The sequence below is a fragment of the Oncorhynchus mykiss genome, chromosome 8, assembly GCF_057628025.1.
Source record: "Oncorhynchus mykiss isolate SJ-2025 chromosome 8, ASM5762802v1, whole genome shotgun sequence".
In the NCBI taxonomy this organism is placed as follows: domain Eukaryota; kingdom Metazoa; phylum Chordata; class Actinopteri; order Salmoniformes; family Salmonidae; genus Oncorhynchus; species Oncorhynchus mykiss.
In genome coordinates, this window is record NC_143029.1 from 55160433 (window position 1) to 55178963 (window position 18531).

The following is an 18531-nucleotide window of genomic DNA, read 5'->3' on the forward strand; positions in this document are numbered from 1 at the left end:
ACTGATGGCAGCCCATTCTTGCATAATCAATGCTTTGAGTTTGTCAGAATTTGTGGGTTTTTGTTTGTCCACCCGCCTCGAGGTTTGACATTAATCAACTATAGGAGACTGTTCTGGTGCTTGCTGGACTTTCTTGGGCACCCTGAAGCCCTCTTCACAACAATTGAACCGCTCTCCTTGAAGTTCTTGATGATCTGATAAGTGGTTGATTTAGGTGCAAACTTACTGGCAGCAATATCCTTGCCTGTGAAGCCCTTTTTTGTGCAAAGCAATGATGACGGCACATGTTTCCTTGCAGGTAACCATGGTTGACAGAGGAAGAACAAGGATTCCAAGCACCACCCTCCTTTTGAAGCTTCCAGTCTGTTATTCAAACTCAATCAGCATGACAGAGTGATCTCCAGCCTTGTCCTCATCAACACTCACACCCGTGTTAATGAGAGAATCACTGACATGATGTTAGCTGGTCCTTTTGTGGCAGGGCTGAAATGCAGCGGAAAGGTTTTTTGGGGGATTCAGTTCATTTGCATGGCAAAGAGGGACTTCTGATCATCATCTGATCACTCTTCAAAACATTCTGGAGTATATGCAAATTGCCATCAGACAAACTGAGGCAGCAGACTTTGTGAAAATTAATATTTGTGTCATTCTCAAAACTTTTGGCCACAACTGTACAATGAAACTAGATCTTCATAAGGGTTTGGCAGGTGAAGAAGAGAGAAAGTGTGCAAGAGGAAGTAGTGGAAAGGGCTTTAAAAATGATTTCCTGTCTCTCAGCAGGTAGCAGGAATCAGGAAATCCTGCTCCAGGCTTAGACCAATGACCAATGCTAAAAAAAAATCTTAACAGTATGTTTCCTGTGGAGTCTAATCTCTATAAAAGAATAATGGACACAGCTATAGTATGGGGGCTGCAGAACAGGAAAGAACACCAGGGCCTTGTAACCTAAGTAAGGCCTGCACAGATAGTTAGTTGCCTGCACACTAGACCACCCATTGACAGTTCTTTATGTTTTAACCAAAAACAAACAAAACAAATAAACACACACCATCCATCAATCACCTTACCAAGCGACCAAAGGGTCAATGTATTTATTAACAAGTCGCAGATAGGACAAAGTCTATATATATACACACACAGACGTATATACAATGCCTTCAGAAAGTATCCACAATGCTTCACTCTTACCAATTATTGTTACAGCCTGAATTTAAAATTGATTCAATTGAGGTTGTGTCACTGATCTACACACAATAGGGCACCACAGTGGAGGTGTCATAATACCCATAAAACCAAGCTGTCAAAACAGGTTCCAATACTGTTTCCATCATTCACTTTTGAAACGTGTAAGCTTACCCTGGCATAACGTTTTGATAACCATGTAAATCTCTCGGACGAGGTGACATTCATCAATACATCCGGCTCTACTTACTCTCAGATTCAAAAATGCCAATTAGCATAAAAGTAGACATCACGCAAAACTCCCGAGCGTCATCTATAACTGATACTTTTGCTAACAGGTATTGTGTCAATTTATTGTCCATTTAAAGAAATGTAGCCTATTTATTCATTACTATACCTAGCTAGCATTAGATGGTTAATCCAGAGATTTTTTACCTTTGCCTCGATTTCGCAGTTTCAATCCAGATCATCATGGCATTTGTAGTCCTTTATGATAGCCATGATAGTAAATATATATTTATAAATGTCACTTTGTCCGAGAGAGATTTACATGGTTAATCAAATGTCATACCAGGGTAAGCCCCACAGAAACACAGGCCCTTTATTTGGAGTGTTTCCAAAATCCCCTATGGGAAAAATGAATGGTGGAGAAACGATTGGAACCATTTCCCTGTTTGACCACTAGGATTTATTGGTATTTTAACACATACTGTGGTACTCCATACCCCATAATGTCAACGTGGAATTTTGTTTGTAGAAAATATTAGAAATTATTGCAAAATTAAAAGCCGAAATGTCTTGAATCAATAAATATTTAACCCTTTTGTTTTGGCAAGCCTAAATAAGTTAAGGAATAAAAATGTGCTTAACAAATCGCATAATAAGTTGCACGGACTCATTCCATGTTCAATAATAGTGGTTGACATGATAATGGAGTAACTACCCAATCTCTCTACCCCACACATACAGATAATTGTAAGGGCCCTCAATCGAGGAGTGAATTATAAGCACAGATTCAAGGGATGTTTTTCAATGCCTCGCAAAGGGCACTGATTGGTAGATGTGTGTATATATTTTTTTTTAAAGAAGACACTGAATATCCCTTTGAGCATGGGGTGAAGATATTAATTAGGCTCTGGATGGTGCATCAATACACCCAGTCAGTTACTCCGCAATACTAACCTAACTGACAGAGTGGATAGAAGGAAGCCTGGACAGAATACAAATATTCCAAAACATGCATCCTGTTTGCAATAATACTGCAAAAAATGTAGCAAAGAAATTAACTTTTTGTCCTAAATACAAAGCATTACATTAGGGGCAAATCCAATTACCACTTCATATTTTCAAGCATGGTGGTGGCTGCATCACATTATGGGTATGCTTGTCATTGGCAAGGACTAGGGAGTTTTGGGGGGATAAAAGTAAGAGAAATACATCTATAAGCAAAGGGAAAATTCTAGAGGAAAACTTGGCAGACAAATTCACCTTTTAGCAGAACAATACCTCAAACACAAGGCCAAATCTATACTAGAGTTGCTTAACAAGATATATTTGAATGCTTCTGTGGCCTAGTTACAGTTTTGACTTAAATCGTCTTGAAAATCTATGACAAGACTTTAAAATAGTTGTCTAGAGATGATCAACTATACACTTGACAGAGATTGAAGATTTTGAAAAAGAATAATGGGCAAATATTGTACAATCCAAGTGTGCAAAGCTCTTAGAAACTTAACCAAAAAAAGACAGATGTAGAAGCAACTTTGGCGGCGATTACAAAGTATTGACTCAGGGTTGTGAATACTTATGTAAATGAGATATTTATGTATTTTATTTGAAATAAATGTGATACAATAAAAAAAAAAAAATGTAATTATTGTGTGTAGATGGGTGAGAAAATCCATTTTGAATTCAGGCTGTAACAGAATGTGGCATAAGTCAAGGGGCATGAATACTTTCTGAAGGCACTGTATATATACAGTGGGGAGAACAAGTATTTAATACACTGCCGATTTTGCAGGTTTTCCTACTTACAAAGCATGTAGAGGTCTGTCATTTTTATCATAGGTACACTTCAACTGTGAGAGATGAAATCTAAAACAAAAATCCAGAAAATCACATTGTATGATTTTTTTAAGTAATTAATTTGCATTTTATTGCATGACATAAGTATTTGATACATCAGAAAAGCAGAACTTAATATTTGGTACAGAAACCTTTGTTTGCAATTACAGAGATCATACGTTTCCTGTAGTTCTTGACCAGGTTTGCACACACTGCAGCAGGGATTTTGGCCCACTCCTCCATACAGACCTTCTCCAGATCCTTCAGGTTTCGGGGCTGTCGCTGGGCAATACAGACTTTCAGCTCCTTCCAAAGATTTTCTATTGGGTTCAGGTCTGGAGACTGGCTAGGCCACTCCAGGACCTTGAGATGCTTCTTACGGAGCCACTCCTTAGTTGCCCTGGCTGTGTGTTTCGGGTCGTTGTCATGCTGGAAGACCCAGCCACGACCCATCTTCAATGCTCTTACTGAGGGAAGGAGGTTGTTGGCCAAGATCTTGCGATACATGGCCCCATCCATCCTCCCCTCAATAAGGTGCAGTCGTCCGGTCCCCTTTGCAGAAAAGCATCCCCAAAGAATGATGTTTCCACCTACATGCTTCACGGTTGGGATGGTGTTCTTGGGGTTGTACTCATCCTTCTTCCTCCAAACACAGCGAGTGGAGTTTAGACCAAAAAGCTCTATTTTTGTCTCATCAGACCACATGACCTTCTCCCATTCCTCCTCTGGATCATCCAGATGGTCATTGGCAAACTTCAGACGGGCCTGGAAATGCGCTGGCTTGAGCAGGGGGACCTTGCGTGCGCTGCAGGATTTTAATCCATGACGGTGTAGTGTGTTACTAATGGTTTTCTTTGAGACTGTGGTCCCAGCTCTCTTCAGGTCATTGACCAGGTCCTGCCGTGTAGTTCTGGGCTGATCCCTCACCTTCCTCATGATCATTGATGCCCCACGAGGTGAGATCTTGCATGGAGCTCCAGACCGAGGGTGATTGACTGTCATCTTGAACCATTTTCTTCCATTTTCTAATAATTGCGGCAACAGTTGTTGCCGTCTCACCAAGCTGCTTGCCTATTGTCCTGTAGCCCATCCCAGCCTTGTGCAGATCTACAATTTTATCCCTGATGTCCTTACACAGCTCTCTGGTCTTGGCCATTGTGGAGAGGTTGGAGTCTGTTTGATTGAGTATGTGGACAGGTGTCACACCCTGACCATAGTTTGCTTTGTATGTTTCTATGTTTTGTTTGGTCAGGGTGTGATCTGAGTGGGCATTCTATGTTGTGTGTCTAGTTTGTCTGTTTCTGTGTTTGGCCTGATATGGTTCTCAATCAGAGGCAGGTGTTAGTCATTGTCTCTGATTGGGAACCATATTTAGGTAGCTTGGTGTTGGGTTTTGTGGGTGATTGTTCCTGTCTTTGTGTTTGTTACACCAGATAGGGCTGTTTTCGGTTTTTCACGTTTCTTGTTTTTGTATATTGTTCTATTGTCATCTTTATTAAAGATGTATCAAAATAACCACGCTGCGTTTTGGTCCGCCTCTCCTTCAACAGAAGAAAACCTTAACAACAGGTGTCTTTTTATACAGGGGAACGAGTACAAACAGGTGCAGTTAATACAGGTAATGAGTGGAGAACAGGAGGGCTATTTAAAGAAAAACGAACAGGTCTGTGAGAGCCGGAATTCTTACTGGTTGGTAGGTGATCAAATACTTATGTCATGCAATAAAATGCAAATGAATTACTTAAAAATCATTCAATGTGATTTTCTGGATTTTTGTTTTAGATTCTGTCTCTCACAGTTGAAGTGTACCTACGATAAAAAATTACAGACCTCTACATGCTTTGTAAGTAGGAAAACCTGCAAAATCGGCAGAGTATCAAATACTTGTTCTCCCCACTGTATATAATATAAAAAGAAACAGCAACACTTGTGATTTGAAGTGTAATGACCTTGCCAGTGATTGATTGCACAGGGCAAGGTGATAACTGATATAGACCTCTCCCAATGAGTGATATGGTGAGGTTTCCTGTATGATGTCATTGTTGTCTCCAGTTTTAATAGCTATATTCTGCTTAGTGACCAGGCTGGAAAAACAGGGTTGGGGTCAATTCTGTTTAAATTCCTGTCCAGTCCAGGAAGCACAAAATAAATTCTTATTCATTGAAAAAGTCTCATAGAAAATGACTGACTTTCAAAAAAACAACTCAAATGTCACCCCAAAAAAGGTACAAACAAAAAACGTATGTCAGAATAAAATTCACCATATAAAGCTGATTATTACATTCGGTACATTTTTAAATATTCAAATCTTAAAAATGACATTCTTAAGTTTTGTTGAAGATGTTGAGGGAAGCGGCGAGGGAGGCAGAAAATGCAACCATAGCGTGGTCTTATCTGGTCAATACTGAACCACTGCAGTGCACGGAGCAACACTTAAATACTTAACTGTAACTAACAACAACAACAAATAAATGGGCGTTTTTTTTGCTGAGAAACTTGGGACCAGTAAGCTTTCACATTGTGATACCAGTATTGCAAGTCAAAAGGATATTATAATACAACTCCTGTGGATCATTTACTGCAATCTTGCAAGGGTCAGGCACATCAATTCCGAGCATCAGGACAGATTTTTCTCCACAACCCGAACCAACCGCATAGAATTGTTCAGAGAGCCGATCCGTGACCCGCCAAAAAAAGTATATATTTAAATTGTTTTTATGACTCCAGAGTAGGAGGGTAATAGGTGTTCCCCTTCCCTGTATTAATTTGTCTGCATGTCTATTCAAGATTTGGATAAAAGAATGCCATGAACTAAGAATGATAAACCTCTCTTATAATTCACAATGCAGCACATTAACTCAAATCGCTTTTAAAAAAGAGCCTTCCAATTAGCCTTCTTAACTAATGAAAGCCTACAGCCGGCATAAAACAATACCTTTACATTCAATATTGTTTCATTTGAAACAAACAATTCCCAGAATCGAATAGGCTATATAAGGCTGCAAAAATTGGCTACTCAAACTTTTGCCAGCCACAGATTGAAACTTTATATAGCCTGTGCAAGGTTAATTCATGTAATAATTAACTGATAATAAACAGAATTATCGTAAACAAACACCTGCTTGCCCTTTAAATGTGTATCCATCTACCAGGTTGTTGTCTCTAAAACAGGCATTTCACTGTTTCCATGATGGTGTATATTCAACCATCATAACAGGAGAAATAAAAATAAAGGTTAAGTTAACAATTTTCGCATGTGCTACGAGTCAGGGAAAATAAACTTGGCAACATATAGTTTCATGGCGGAAGGGAACATAAGCTCTGCACGTGGACAAATTAGGAATGTTTCTCAGCACCACACAAATAATGGAGAGTTCCCATCGCCACTCTCGCCGCGTGGCTGGTAATCTAGGCCTAGGCTGCTGCCCCACCGCTCACATAATGGTATTCACAACACTTTCTGAAGAGCCATAATAGAAATACTAGGATTTGAGGGACATCTACTCAACAACTTATGACACCACAGTGAGTCATTGAGGAAGCAAGTTATGGCGAACTGTTAGACAGAAAAGAAAGTTAGTGCTCTATCAGCCTTAAATTATAAATAAATTCAACCAAGATAAAATAATCCAGGTTTAAACTTCCTGTTAAAATCCAAAATGCTCATCTCAAAACGCACGGTGGCCTCAAAAACGCCTGCCGATATGGAAGTGAGAAGGGGGAGATAGAGGTTTGAAAAAGGTTTCTCTCCGCCAGGCCTGGAAGGAGGCTCGCTGGGAAAGACAGTACTGAGAGTACTGGGGATGGGGTGGAGGTCACTGGAGCTTGTTAAAAAGCATAGTAAAAATCTTTGACATTTACACTGTTAAAGTAAATACATTCAGGCAGTAGAGGGAGAGGTATTCTCCTCCCCCCATTGTAACGAGGTACATTTGGCACTGCTGTAACTATCTGTCCCTGTCTCTCTCCTGCAGTCTGTCAGTCTCTACATCTGTCTGTCAGACCTTCCGTCCTCCTCTTCCATACCACTCATGTTTCATTCGATGCTCGCTGGTTTCAAAACGGTAAACGCGGTTGTCCGATTGTCCGCTCACTGGCGTTCGATCCATGCCCGTCCCTCCTGGCTGTGTCAGACAGGAGCCTCTGGGTCAGAAGGCACATATGTGCGCCTTTCCTTCAAGTCATCTGCTTCAATCTCCTCTACATAAAAACTCAGACAGTGTGCAGACCACCAGGGTCTGGGTTCTAAGGGTCCCCCCCCCCCACCACCACCACCCAGGTTCATTCCCAGCATCCTCTGTTCTGTAGTTCTTTTGGGAAAAGGCAAACATCTTGGATGGTCAGACTCAGATCCCGTTAGTCAGGTCCGTGATGATGTTGGCCCTCACCAGCTTGCGGAGGAACTCCTTCTCCTTGGATATGTTGTGTGTCCAGGACTGTGGAGGTGCAAGGGAACACAATCAGAAACAAGAAGAATGTCAGATGAATGCAGTTCAGGTTCAAAGACCCTGTTCTCATCAGCCTAAACTTGAAGGACGTTCCTTGCATTCTATTCTGTTTGCATCATCTCTCTGCATCAAAATATTTCACTTGACCTGGTTAAGAGCCTTGCCATAGGCACTTTAGTAAAAGCATGTATTGTTTTTCTGATAAATGTGTGATAGATGAGTGTTTGTGTTTATATGGAGCCACACCGCGTTTCCCTCCCCATTGTGATCCAGGCCCTCAGTCCGGTTGGCAGAGTGTGTAACCAGAGCAGGTGGTGGGCTCTGGGGCCTGAGAGTGCGAGGACTGGGCTGAACCTGGTCCCACAGCTGCCCCAGGGAACCCACCTGGCTCCAAGCTGTGGGACCGAGCACCTCGAGTGCCCCTGGCCTGTCTGGGTCGGCCTGGACACTGACGGATCTCACTCACACGGAACCAGGGCTAGGGTTTCAATGCTCTGCAGGGAGCATGGTCGGGAAACCCATGTGAGCGGTAACACCGGTGTCTCTCTTCAGGCCTTGCTATCTGATTCAGGTTGAAAGTCCAGGGATGAGGAGCTAGTTCAGAAAGTAGATGATATGGAAGCAACCTCCCTCTTGCTTTAACTTTATTTGCATCCACATCACACACACATACAAATGCTGTGTACAGCCATGCTGTACAGTGTGGTATTCTACATTTACTCCTGTATGACCTGTTTACACTAAGCTAGAGAAAGTTGAAAAACACCCCAAAGTGCACCTTGATCCATCTCGTGTCTACGGTGGGTAACGCTGGCTGAAGGAGGGGGCTAGTTCACGTCAGACAGTGAGTAAGTAAGGATACTGCATCTCATCACCCCCTCAGAGGTGACCTCAGCACATTACCACCAACGGAAGGACATGAGGGAGCGGTAGTCTTTTAGTGTTCCAATGACTATATACCTACTAGATGATGTTTCCATTGATTGCATTGCTCAACATGGCAAATGTCAGGAGTTCACTGGGAGTTTAGACAAAGGTTATCATTCTGAGCTCATAGTTCCTACGTCAGCTCCCCTCTGTGACATCTGTAATAACAGAACACTGATGAAGTCTGGAGTGGAGGATTAAAACGCTCCGTCTTGGGGTAATTTATTTGGTCATAGTTCAAAGGGAGGAGGGGGGATACGAGAGCCAATCAAAAGACACAGATAATGGAATAACACTCTCGTCAGTCTAACAGGTCTAGCGGGGAGCCAATGTAGTCTCCGCTCTCTCATCTGCACTCTCCTGAAAACACAGGATCGGGGAAAGCAATACAGTGGATTTGTGCACTGACAATGCGTTTTCACCCTTCCAGTTCTTTCACATTGACTTAGCGTAGACAAGGAGAGGACATGCCACTCGAAGACTACTGAGATGTACCCATTTCCAGTTGATATGAATGCAACAAAAACACGCACCTCTTTGATGGCGGACATCTTGACTGTTTCGTAGTAGTGCAAGGGTGCGTGAGGCATGTTCATGTCATAACCGAAGCCAGCCACCACCACCTCATCACAGTTATGCAGCGCCATTGTTATGGCGACGGTCCCCAGGGTTGGAATGTTCTGGGGAAGGAAAAGCAGAGATGGCCATTAGTGGTGCACGGATCAGCTGTTTGTTCAACTGCACCCGCCTGCAATATTTAATAACCCATCTGCAAACACCTGACTATGCGATGAAGTGAACATCTGAGGCCCGCACGCATCAGAGACAGCAGAATGATTTTATGACAGGGGATGCAGGATTTTCTTTGCCTAATTTACATATGTTTCTGCTTAGATTTTCTGTAATTTGTTAGTCAACTTGTCCATGATTAAATACATGCAGCTTTTTTTCTGTCAGTATACATTAACCTAGAAGACTAAATAAACCCTTGCTCACCAGAATGTCATAAATTATAGAATGAATGCTTCAATCTAGTTGACATCGGTAAAGTAATGTCATCCCTGCTTCTTTCGCAGAGCAAAGACATTTAGGGATCGGGGAAAAAGAAAAGAAAAATGGGAAACATTTTCAGTGCCAAATTTCCAATTGACATCAGTTTGACCGGTTGTAAGGAAATACAAAAGCTGTGAAAACGACCCAACATGTTTCTGATAGGATTTCAGTTCGACTTGGTTGCATATTTTATGTATTTGTATTTATTAAGGGTCCCCATAAGCTGCTGCCAAGGCAGCAAGTACTTCCTGGGGTCCGGCAAAATTAAGGCAGTTATACAATTTTAAAAACATTACAATACATTAATTACAGAATTCACAACACACTAAGTGAGTGCCCTCAGGCCCATACTCCACTAGCACATACCTACAACACAAAATCCATGTGTACATGTGTTTAGTGCCTATGTTTGTGTTGCTTCACAGTCCCCGCTGTTTCATAAGGTGTATTTTTATCTGTTTAAAAAAAATCTGATTCTATTGCCTGACACAGTTACCTGATTATGTGGAATAGAGTTCCATGTAGTCATGGCTCTATGTAGTACTGTTCGCCTCCCATAGTCTGTTAAGGACTTGGGGACTGTGAAGAGACGGTGGCATGTCTTGTGGGGTATGCATGGGTGTCTGAGCTGTGTGCTAGTTGTTTAAAAACAGACAGCGCTGTGCTTTCAACATGTTAATAGCACTCACAGTAGTAATGAAGTCAATCTCTCCTGTACTTTGAGCCAGGAGAGATTTAAATGAATATCATTAATGGTTTGCTCTTTGTATACAGTGGGGCAAAAAAGTATTTAGTCAGCCACCAATTGTGCAAGTTCTCCCACTTAAAAAGATGAGAGGCCTGTAATTTTCATCATAGGTACACTTCAACTATGACAGACAAAATTAGAAAACAAATCCAGAAAATCACATTGTAGGACTTTTAATGAATTTATTTGCAAATTATGGTGGAAAATAAGTATTTGGTCACCGACAAACAAGCAAGATTTCTGGCTCTCACAGACCTGTAACTTCTTTAAGAGGCTCCTCTGTCCTCCACTCGTTACCTGTATTAATGGCACCTGTTTGAACTTGTTATCAGTATAGAAGACACCTGTCCACAACCTCAAACAGTCACACTCCAAACTCCACTATGGCCAAGACCAAAGAGCTGTCAAAGGGCACCAGAAACAAAATTGTAGACCTGCACCATGCTGGGAAGACTGAATCTGCAATAGGTAAGCAGCTTGGTTTGAAGAAATCAACTGTGGGAGCAATTATTAGGAAATGGAAGACATACAAGACCACTGATAATCTCCCTCGATCTGAGGCTCCACGCAAGATCTCACCCCGTGGGGTAAAAATAATCACAAGAACGGTGAGCAAAAATCCCAGAACCACACTGGGGGACCTAGTGAATGACCTGCAGAGAGCTGGGACCAAAGTAACAAAGCCTACCATCAGTAACACACTACGCCGCCAGGGACTCAAATCCTGCAGTGCCAGACGTGTCCCCCTGCTTAAGCCAGTACATGTCCAGGCCCGTCTGAAGTTTGCTAGAGAGCATTTGTATGATCCAGAAGAAGATTGGGAGAATGTCATATGGTCAGATGAAACCAAAATATAACTTTTTGGTAAAAACTCAACTCGTCGTGTTTGGAGGACAAAGAATGCTGAGTTGCATCCAAAGAACACCATACCTACTGTGAAGCATGGGGGTGGAAACATCATGCCTTGGGGCTGTTTTTCCGCAAAGGGACCAGGACGACTGATCCGTGTAAAGGAAAGAATGAATGGGGCCATGTATCGTGAGATTTTGAGTGAAAACCTCCTTCCATCAGCAAGGGCATTGAAGATGAAACGTGGCTGGGTCTTTCAGCATGACAATGTTCCCAAACACACCGCCCGGGCAACGAAGGAGTGGCTTCGTAAGAAGCATTTCAAGGTCCTGGAGTGGCCTAGCCAGTCTCCAGATCTCAACCCCATAGAACATCTTTGGAGGGAGTTGAAAGTCCGTGTTGCCCAGCAACAGCCCCAAAACATCACTGCTCTAGAGGAGATCTGCATGGAGGAATGGGCCAAAATTACCAGCAACAGTGTGTGAAAACCTTGTGAAGACTTACAGAAAACGTTTGACCTCTGTCATTGCCAACAAAGGGTATATAACAAAGTATTGAGAAACTTTTGTTATTGACCAAATACTTATTTTCCACCATAATTTGCAAATAAATTCATAAAAAATCCTACAATGTGATTTTCTGGATTTTTTCTCTCGTTTTGTCTGTCATAGTTGAAGTGTACCTATCATGAAAACTACAGGCCTCTCTCATCTTTTTAAGTGGGAGAACTTGCATAATTGGTGGCTGACTAAATACTTTTTTGCCCCACTGTACATCCAAAGGACAGCTGTGCTGCCCTGTTCTGAGCCAATTGTATTTTTTTCTGAGCCAATTGTAATCTCTGTAGCACCAGACCACAAAACTGAACAGTAGTACAGATGTGACAAAACTAGAGCCTGTTAAGAAGGTAGAGAAGCGCTTTATTATGGACAGACTTCTCCCCATCTTAGCTACTGTTTTGTATGTTTAGGCCATGACAGTTTACAATCCAGGGTTACCCCAAGCAGGTTAGTCACCTCAACCTGCTCAATTTCCACATTATCTATCACAATATTTAGTTGAGGTTTAGGGTTTAGTGAATCATTTGTCCCAAATACAATGCTTTTAGTTTTTGAAATATTTAGGACTAACTTATTCCTTGCCACCCATTCTGAAACTAACTGCAGCTCTTTGTTAGGCGTTGCAGTCATTTCAGTTGCTGTAGTAGCTGACGTGTAGTGTTGAGTCATCCACGTACATAGACACACTGGCTTTACTCAAATGTTGTTAGTAAAGATTGAAAAAAAGTAAGGAGCCTAGATAGAATCAGGAATTCCCCAGGGCAGCTATCTGGATTATGTTGTAGAGGCTTCCATTAAAGAACACCCTTGTTGTTCTGTTAGACAGGTAACTCTTTATCCACAATATAGCACTGAAGTCTAACAGCCCCCACAATCTTATTATCAATTTCTCTCAGCGAACCATCAGTCATTTGTGTAAGTGCTCTGCTTGTTGAATGTCCTTCCCCTATAAGCGTGCTGAAAGTCTGTTGTAAATGTGTTTACTGTAAAATAGCATTGTATCTGATTAAACACAATTTTTTACCAAGGGTTGGTAACAGGCTGATAGGTAGGCTATTTGAGCCAGTAAAGGGGGTTTACTATTCTTAAGTAGCAGAATTACTTTTTCTTCCCTCCAGGCCTGAGGGCACACACTTTCTAGTAGGCTTAAATTGAAGATTTGGCAAATAGGAGTGGCAATATTGTCCACTATTATCCTCAGTAATTTTCCATACAAGTTGTTAGACCCCGGTGGCTTGTCCTTGATGATAGACAAGTGTTTTTTTCATCTTCCACACTCACTTTACGGAATTCAAAATTGCAATTCTTGTCTTTCACAATTTGGTCAAATATACATGGATGTGTAGTGTTGGCTAATCTTGCCAATTAAAAAATAATTAAAGTAGTTGGCAATATCAGTCGGTTTTGTCATGAATGCGATATCTGATTCAATGAATGATGGAACTGAGTTCGCCTTTTCCCCAAAATTTAATTGAAGGTGCTCCAAAGCGTTTTACTATCATTCTTTGTCATTTATCTTTGGTTCATAGTATAGTTTCTTATTTTAATTCAGCTGTGCAGCCAGATTTATTTGCCATTATTTTTGCCTCATCCCTCTCAACCATACAATTTTCAATTCCTCATCAATCCACAGGGATTTAACGGTTTTTAGTCATTTTCTGAATGGGTGCATGCTTATTAGTAACTGGGATAAGCAGTTTCATAAAATGTGTCAAGTGAAACATCAGTTTTCTCCTCATTACACACCATGGATTACACAAACACATTCTTTACATCAACAACATAGGAATCACTACAAAACTTATTGTATGACCTTTTATACCACTATATTAGGTCCAGCCTTTAGAACTTATGTGATATGGCTACTATATTGTGATCACTATATCCGATGGATCTGCAGCATTAGTGAAGATGTGATCAATACATGTTGATGATTACATGTTGATGATTTCACTCCTGTGCTGTTTAACTACCCTGGTAGGTTGACTGATAACCTGAACCATTGGTTACAGTTTGAAGCTTTTTCTTGAGTGGGTAGCTTGATGAAAGCCAGCGGTTTTAATACTATCAGCTTTCATGATGCTGATAAAGATAGATGACCATCTGTAGATGCTGAAAATGCTCAAGGAATCATATTTCTCTACTCCTGTTCACGAGTCAAAATGTACATTTGGTGTATCGTTTTACTGCAAGAAATGTTTAATTCTGCAGGAGTTAATATTAAGACTAATGTGAAAGGTTATAGTCAATGTCCATATAACCCATCTGAACAGTAGGCTACAGTTCAAATAGGCCTATGGCACGTCTTGTGACTGTCTAATTTTTATAGCGCCTCACAATCATCACACATAACATTGCCGGCACTGCTATCATCCTCTTTTTACCACTTCACCAAATCTTTCCCAAACATTACTTTTCTGGTCCTCCCTTTCTATTTTCAAAATCTCCCCTTCTTATTTAATTAAACTCAGGCATTGTCCTTTTTACCTTAGTGGATCGAAGCTAACTTTTCCGCCTTTTCCCAAAAGCGTTTGGTGATTGGCGTGTAGGCTATTTGGCTCGCGTAAAGTTAAGCCCTAAAGCTTAAGCAGTAATGACCGATAGCCTAAAAAGCAAAACCTCAATGTAGCCTTGCACAATAATTTATATATACAGTTGAAGTCGGAAGTTTACATACACCTTAGCCAAATACATTTAAACTCAGTTTTTCACAATTCCTGACATTTAATCCAAGTAAAAATTCCCTGTCTTAGGTCAGTTAGGATCGCCACATTATTTTAAGAATGTGAAATGTCAGAATAATAGTAGAGAGAATGATTTATTTCAGATTTGATTTCTTTCATCACATTCCCAGTGGGTCAAAAGTTTACATGCACTCAATTAGTATTTGGTAGCATTGCATTTACATGGTGTAACTTGGGTCAAACATTTCAGGTAGCCTTCCACAAGCTTCCCAAAATAAGTTGGGTGAATTTTGGCCCATTCCTCCTGACAGAGCTGGTGTAACTGAGTCAGGTTTGTAGGCCTCCTTGCTCGCACACGCTTTTTCAATTCCGCCCACACATTTTTTATAGGATTGAGGTCAGTGCTTTGTGATGGCCACTCCAATACCTTGACTTTGTTGTCCTTAAGACATTTTGCCACAACTTTGGAAGTATGCGTGGGGTCATTGTCCATTTGGAAGACCCATTTGTGACCAAGCTTTAACTTCCTGACTGATGTATTGAGATGTTGCTTCAATATATCCACATAGTTTTCCAGCCTCATGATGCCATCTATTTTGTGAAGTGCACCAGTCCCTCCCGCAGCAAAGCACCCCCACAACATGATGCTGTCACCCCCGTTCTTCACGGTTGGGATGGTGACCTTCAGCTTGCAAGCCTCCCCCTTTTCCCTCCAAACATAATGATGGTCATTATGGCCAAACAGTTCTATTTTTGTTTCATCAGACCAGAGGACATTTCTCCAAAAAGTACCATCTTTGTCCCCATGTGCAGTTGCAAACCTTAGTCTGTCGGTTTTGGAGCAGTGGCTTCTTCCTTGCTGACCGGCCTTTCAGGTAATCTCGATATAGGACTTGTTTTACTGTGGATTTAGATACTTTTGTACCGGTTTCCTCCAGCATCTGCACAAGGTCCTTTGCTGTTGTTCTGGGATTGATTTTCACTTTTCGCACCAAAGTACGTCCCTTTCTAGGAGACAGAACGTGTCTCCTTCCTGAGCGGTATGACGGCTGCGTGGTCCCATGGTGTTTATACTTGCGTACTATTGTTTGTACAGATGAACATGGTACCTTCAGGCGTTTAGAAATTGTCCCCAAGGATGAACCAGAGTTGTGGAGGTCTACACTTTTTTTTCCCTGAGGTTCTTCTTTTGATTTTCCTATGATGTCAAGCAAAGAGGCATTGAGTTTGAAAGTAGGCCTTGAAATACATCCCCAGGTACACCTCCAATTGGCTCAAATGATGTAAATTAGCCTGTCAGAAACTTCTAAAGCCATGACATCATTTTCTGAAATTTTCCAAGCTGTTTAAAGGCACAGTCAACTTAGTGTATGTAAACTTCTAACCCACTGGAATTGTGATACAGTGAATTATAAGTGAAATAATCTGTCTGTAAACAATTGTTGGAAAAATGACGTGTCATGCACAAAGTAGATGCCCTAACCGACTTGCCAAAACTATAGTTTGTTAACAAGAAATTTGTGGAATGGTTGAAAAACAAGTTTTAATGACTTCAACCTAAGTGTATGTAAACTTCCGACTTCAACTGTATTTGTGTGTATATATATATATAAGGCCGGGTTGAATAAAGAAAGAACAATACATTTAAAAAAAATATATATATATATTTTTTTTAAATGTATTGTTCTTTCTTTATTCAACCCGGCCTTTATCCACACAATATTTCATGACCCTAAACCCGCCCGCCCAGCAGATATAATCGTGGGGACTGCGGGTTATGAGTCGACCCGCGCCATGTCACTGTTTTATAGTGTGTAGTATCTTATGTTGGGGTGCAATATAGGAAAAAAGCATTATAAGAAGGTGAGATGAGTTTGTCGTCAATGACCCAACACCCTTTCCACTAAGAGCACTAGGTATTACAAGCAAGCATTGGGAAATCAAATCAAAACTGAAAATGCCTATATGAACCGTTGTATTCGCCATCTTCCTTTAAATGTGCTATCTTGCTCCTAGTCTATGACTGGTCTGGCACCACCCTCCTTTCCCACTCCCCATTGCGCATGGCTTTGTTCTGGGCCCAAGTTGTTAACTTGTCCTGATCTGAACGTGATCAACAATTTGCTTAAAGAGCCGCTCCCCCAATGTCACAGTAGTTTGAGAGGGCAGACCTTCACTTCCTCAAAGCCTAGGGGTACATGGGGAGGACAATTGGAGGGGTTGAGGCTCCCTCTAAATCGTCAGCTTGATTTGGAGCCCTAGGGCAGGTGTAGCTTAGAGTCCCCCCTGCTGTGTGAGCCCGCAAACACACACAAGTACTAATCAGGGGCAAGAAAGGTGGGCATTTTAGGGGAATGATGTGTCAGGCTGCACCCTGCCTTGATCAGTATTGTTGTTTTGGACAGCCCCGTCCCCCCCACCCACACACACTGAGGGGGTACCAGGGCTCCCCACATGTTCTACACATGTTCCTGTAGACCAGGTGTTCAGGGCAGAAGGCTGTACATTTCTTGTACCCCTTCCCAACTCCCTAACCCCTTTTGCAGCCCACCTCCCTACCCCCGGCCTAACCCATCTCCCTTGCTCTCCTCTGTGGAACTTTAGCCTTTCAAGCCAGTCTGCTGTACAGTTCCTATCCTGGAGGGCATCTGCTGGACTTTAACCTATCCCTTTGATCAGCCAAACACGGTCCCAGTAAACCAGGTAAGTGGCCTCATGAAGACAATCAATTCATTTGATTGACTAGTTAGGTTCCAAGGAGAGATGAAAACCAGCAGACCTTGTGGCAGTCCAGAATCTACAGCCTCATCTGATGCCCTCCTCAAAACCAAAATGAGAACAAACTGAATCTATGTGGAGGATTTAAGGAAGTAATACGTTTAGCCCTTCATTTTCCCTCCGTAAACAGTTCCTTTAAAAAACATTGTAAAATGTGGCCCTGAAGCCTTGTCGCTCTTTAACGACTCCTTTGTGGCTCCGTGACCATCTATAATTAGTCATTCATACTGTGGGATAATGCTACCGTACTTGTAGACTTGCAGTCATTAAGCTAACGCTAGTTAGCCTGGCAAAACGGCCACTAACTTCCTTCATACTGCACATCATCTGACTCTGGGTAAATAAAATGGCTTAAAATAGCAGAATCTCGCCGTATCCCTTTAACGGTTTAATTTCCTGTGATGGCATGGCAAGGTGCTGCGTTACGGTGGTTGTCATAGGAACAGCAAATCTACTGTTTGGGGCCTGAAGTGTGTCCAACCGACTTTGGTTATGACCGCGCGCTCGGTCAACGGCTCCCGGCTGCCTGTGGAACCGTTCTACCGTTTCGTCGCATGTGTGAGAGAGTGAAAGCGGGAATGCGACTCTGTCAGGGTGTGCCTGTGTTTGTATTCTTGAACTTAAAAAAAGTGAGTAAGAGTCTATGCATTTTGTACTGAATGTGTGAATGCATGTCTGCATATATGTTTGCGTGCAGACTGCAAACCGAGCTGAATCTTATCCACCTGAATCCAGGTGACTGAAGACATGCCATTTTCCGCAAACATAGCATCATACATGTTTTTTTTTCAGGACATTCTTCCCAGTTTAATATTTTCATTAAACTGGAGCGGGTTTCTGTTCGAGTGTCACTCACCCCTTTGCCCATGAGGCCGTTATTGAGCGGCAGGCCGATGAACTGGAAGGCAGCCTCCTGGATGAAGTAGGGGTTGAGGATGCGCATCTCTGTGGGCTCCCTGGGGACGTAGTGTGCCACAGACTTCCAGAAGCCCTCTGTACCCCGCTGAGAGGGGAAGAGAGATGGTGAGTTTCAGGAAAGGCATTGAAATTAAAAAAATGTTAATCCAATTAAATGCTCAAAGGAGCACTTCTTAGTATGAGGTAGCCAGAGTTTCAAACACAAAGAGATTATATTTTATAACATTGACAAAAGGTCACATCAACCAGAGGCCCACCTACAAACTCACTCCCTACACGGACTGAGAAAATGGCTCTGTGCCTTGGGGGTAACATGGAGG

The 18531-nt window shown here is 41.9% G+C and overlaps 1 protein-coding gene across 16 annotated transcripts in view; it reads right to left on the reverse strand.

Moving 5' to 3' along the window:
• Positions 1-1058: 1058 nt before the first annotated feature.
• The window catches only part of LOC110530111 (CMP-N-acetylneuraminate-beta-1,4-galactoside alpha-2,3-sialyltransferase), an 86315-nt gene continuing 68842 nt past the window's right edge, over positions 1059-18531 (reverse strand). For all 16 annotated transcript variants that reach the window (XM_021612935.3, XM_090181989.1, XM_090181988.1 and 13 more), the window contains 3 exons: positions 18150-18296; positions 9155-9301; positions 1059-7682 (listed from right to left, as the gene is read on the reverse strand). In XM_021612935.3, the coding sequence (XP_021468610.1) occupies positions 7593-7682; positions 9155-9301; positions 18150-18296 (384 nt within the window). In that variant the 3' untranslated portion in view covers positions 1059-7592. The remainder of the gene's footprint in view (positions 7683-9154; positions 9302-18149; positions 18297-18531) is intronic.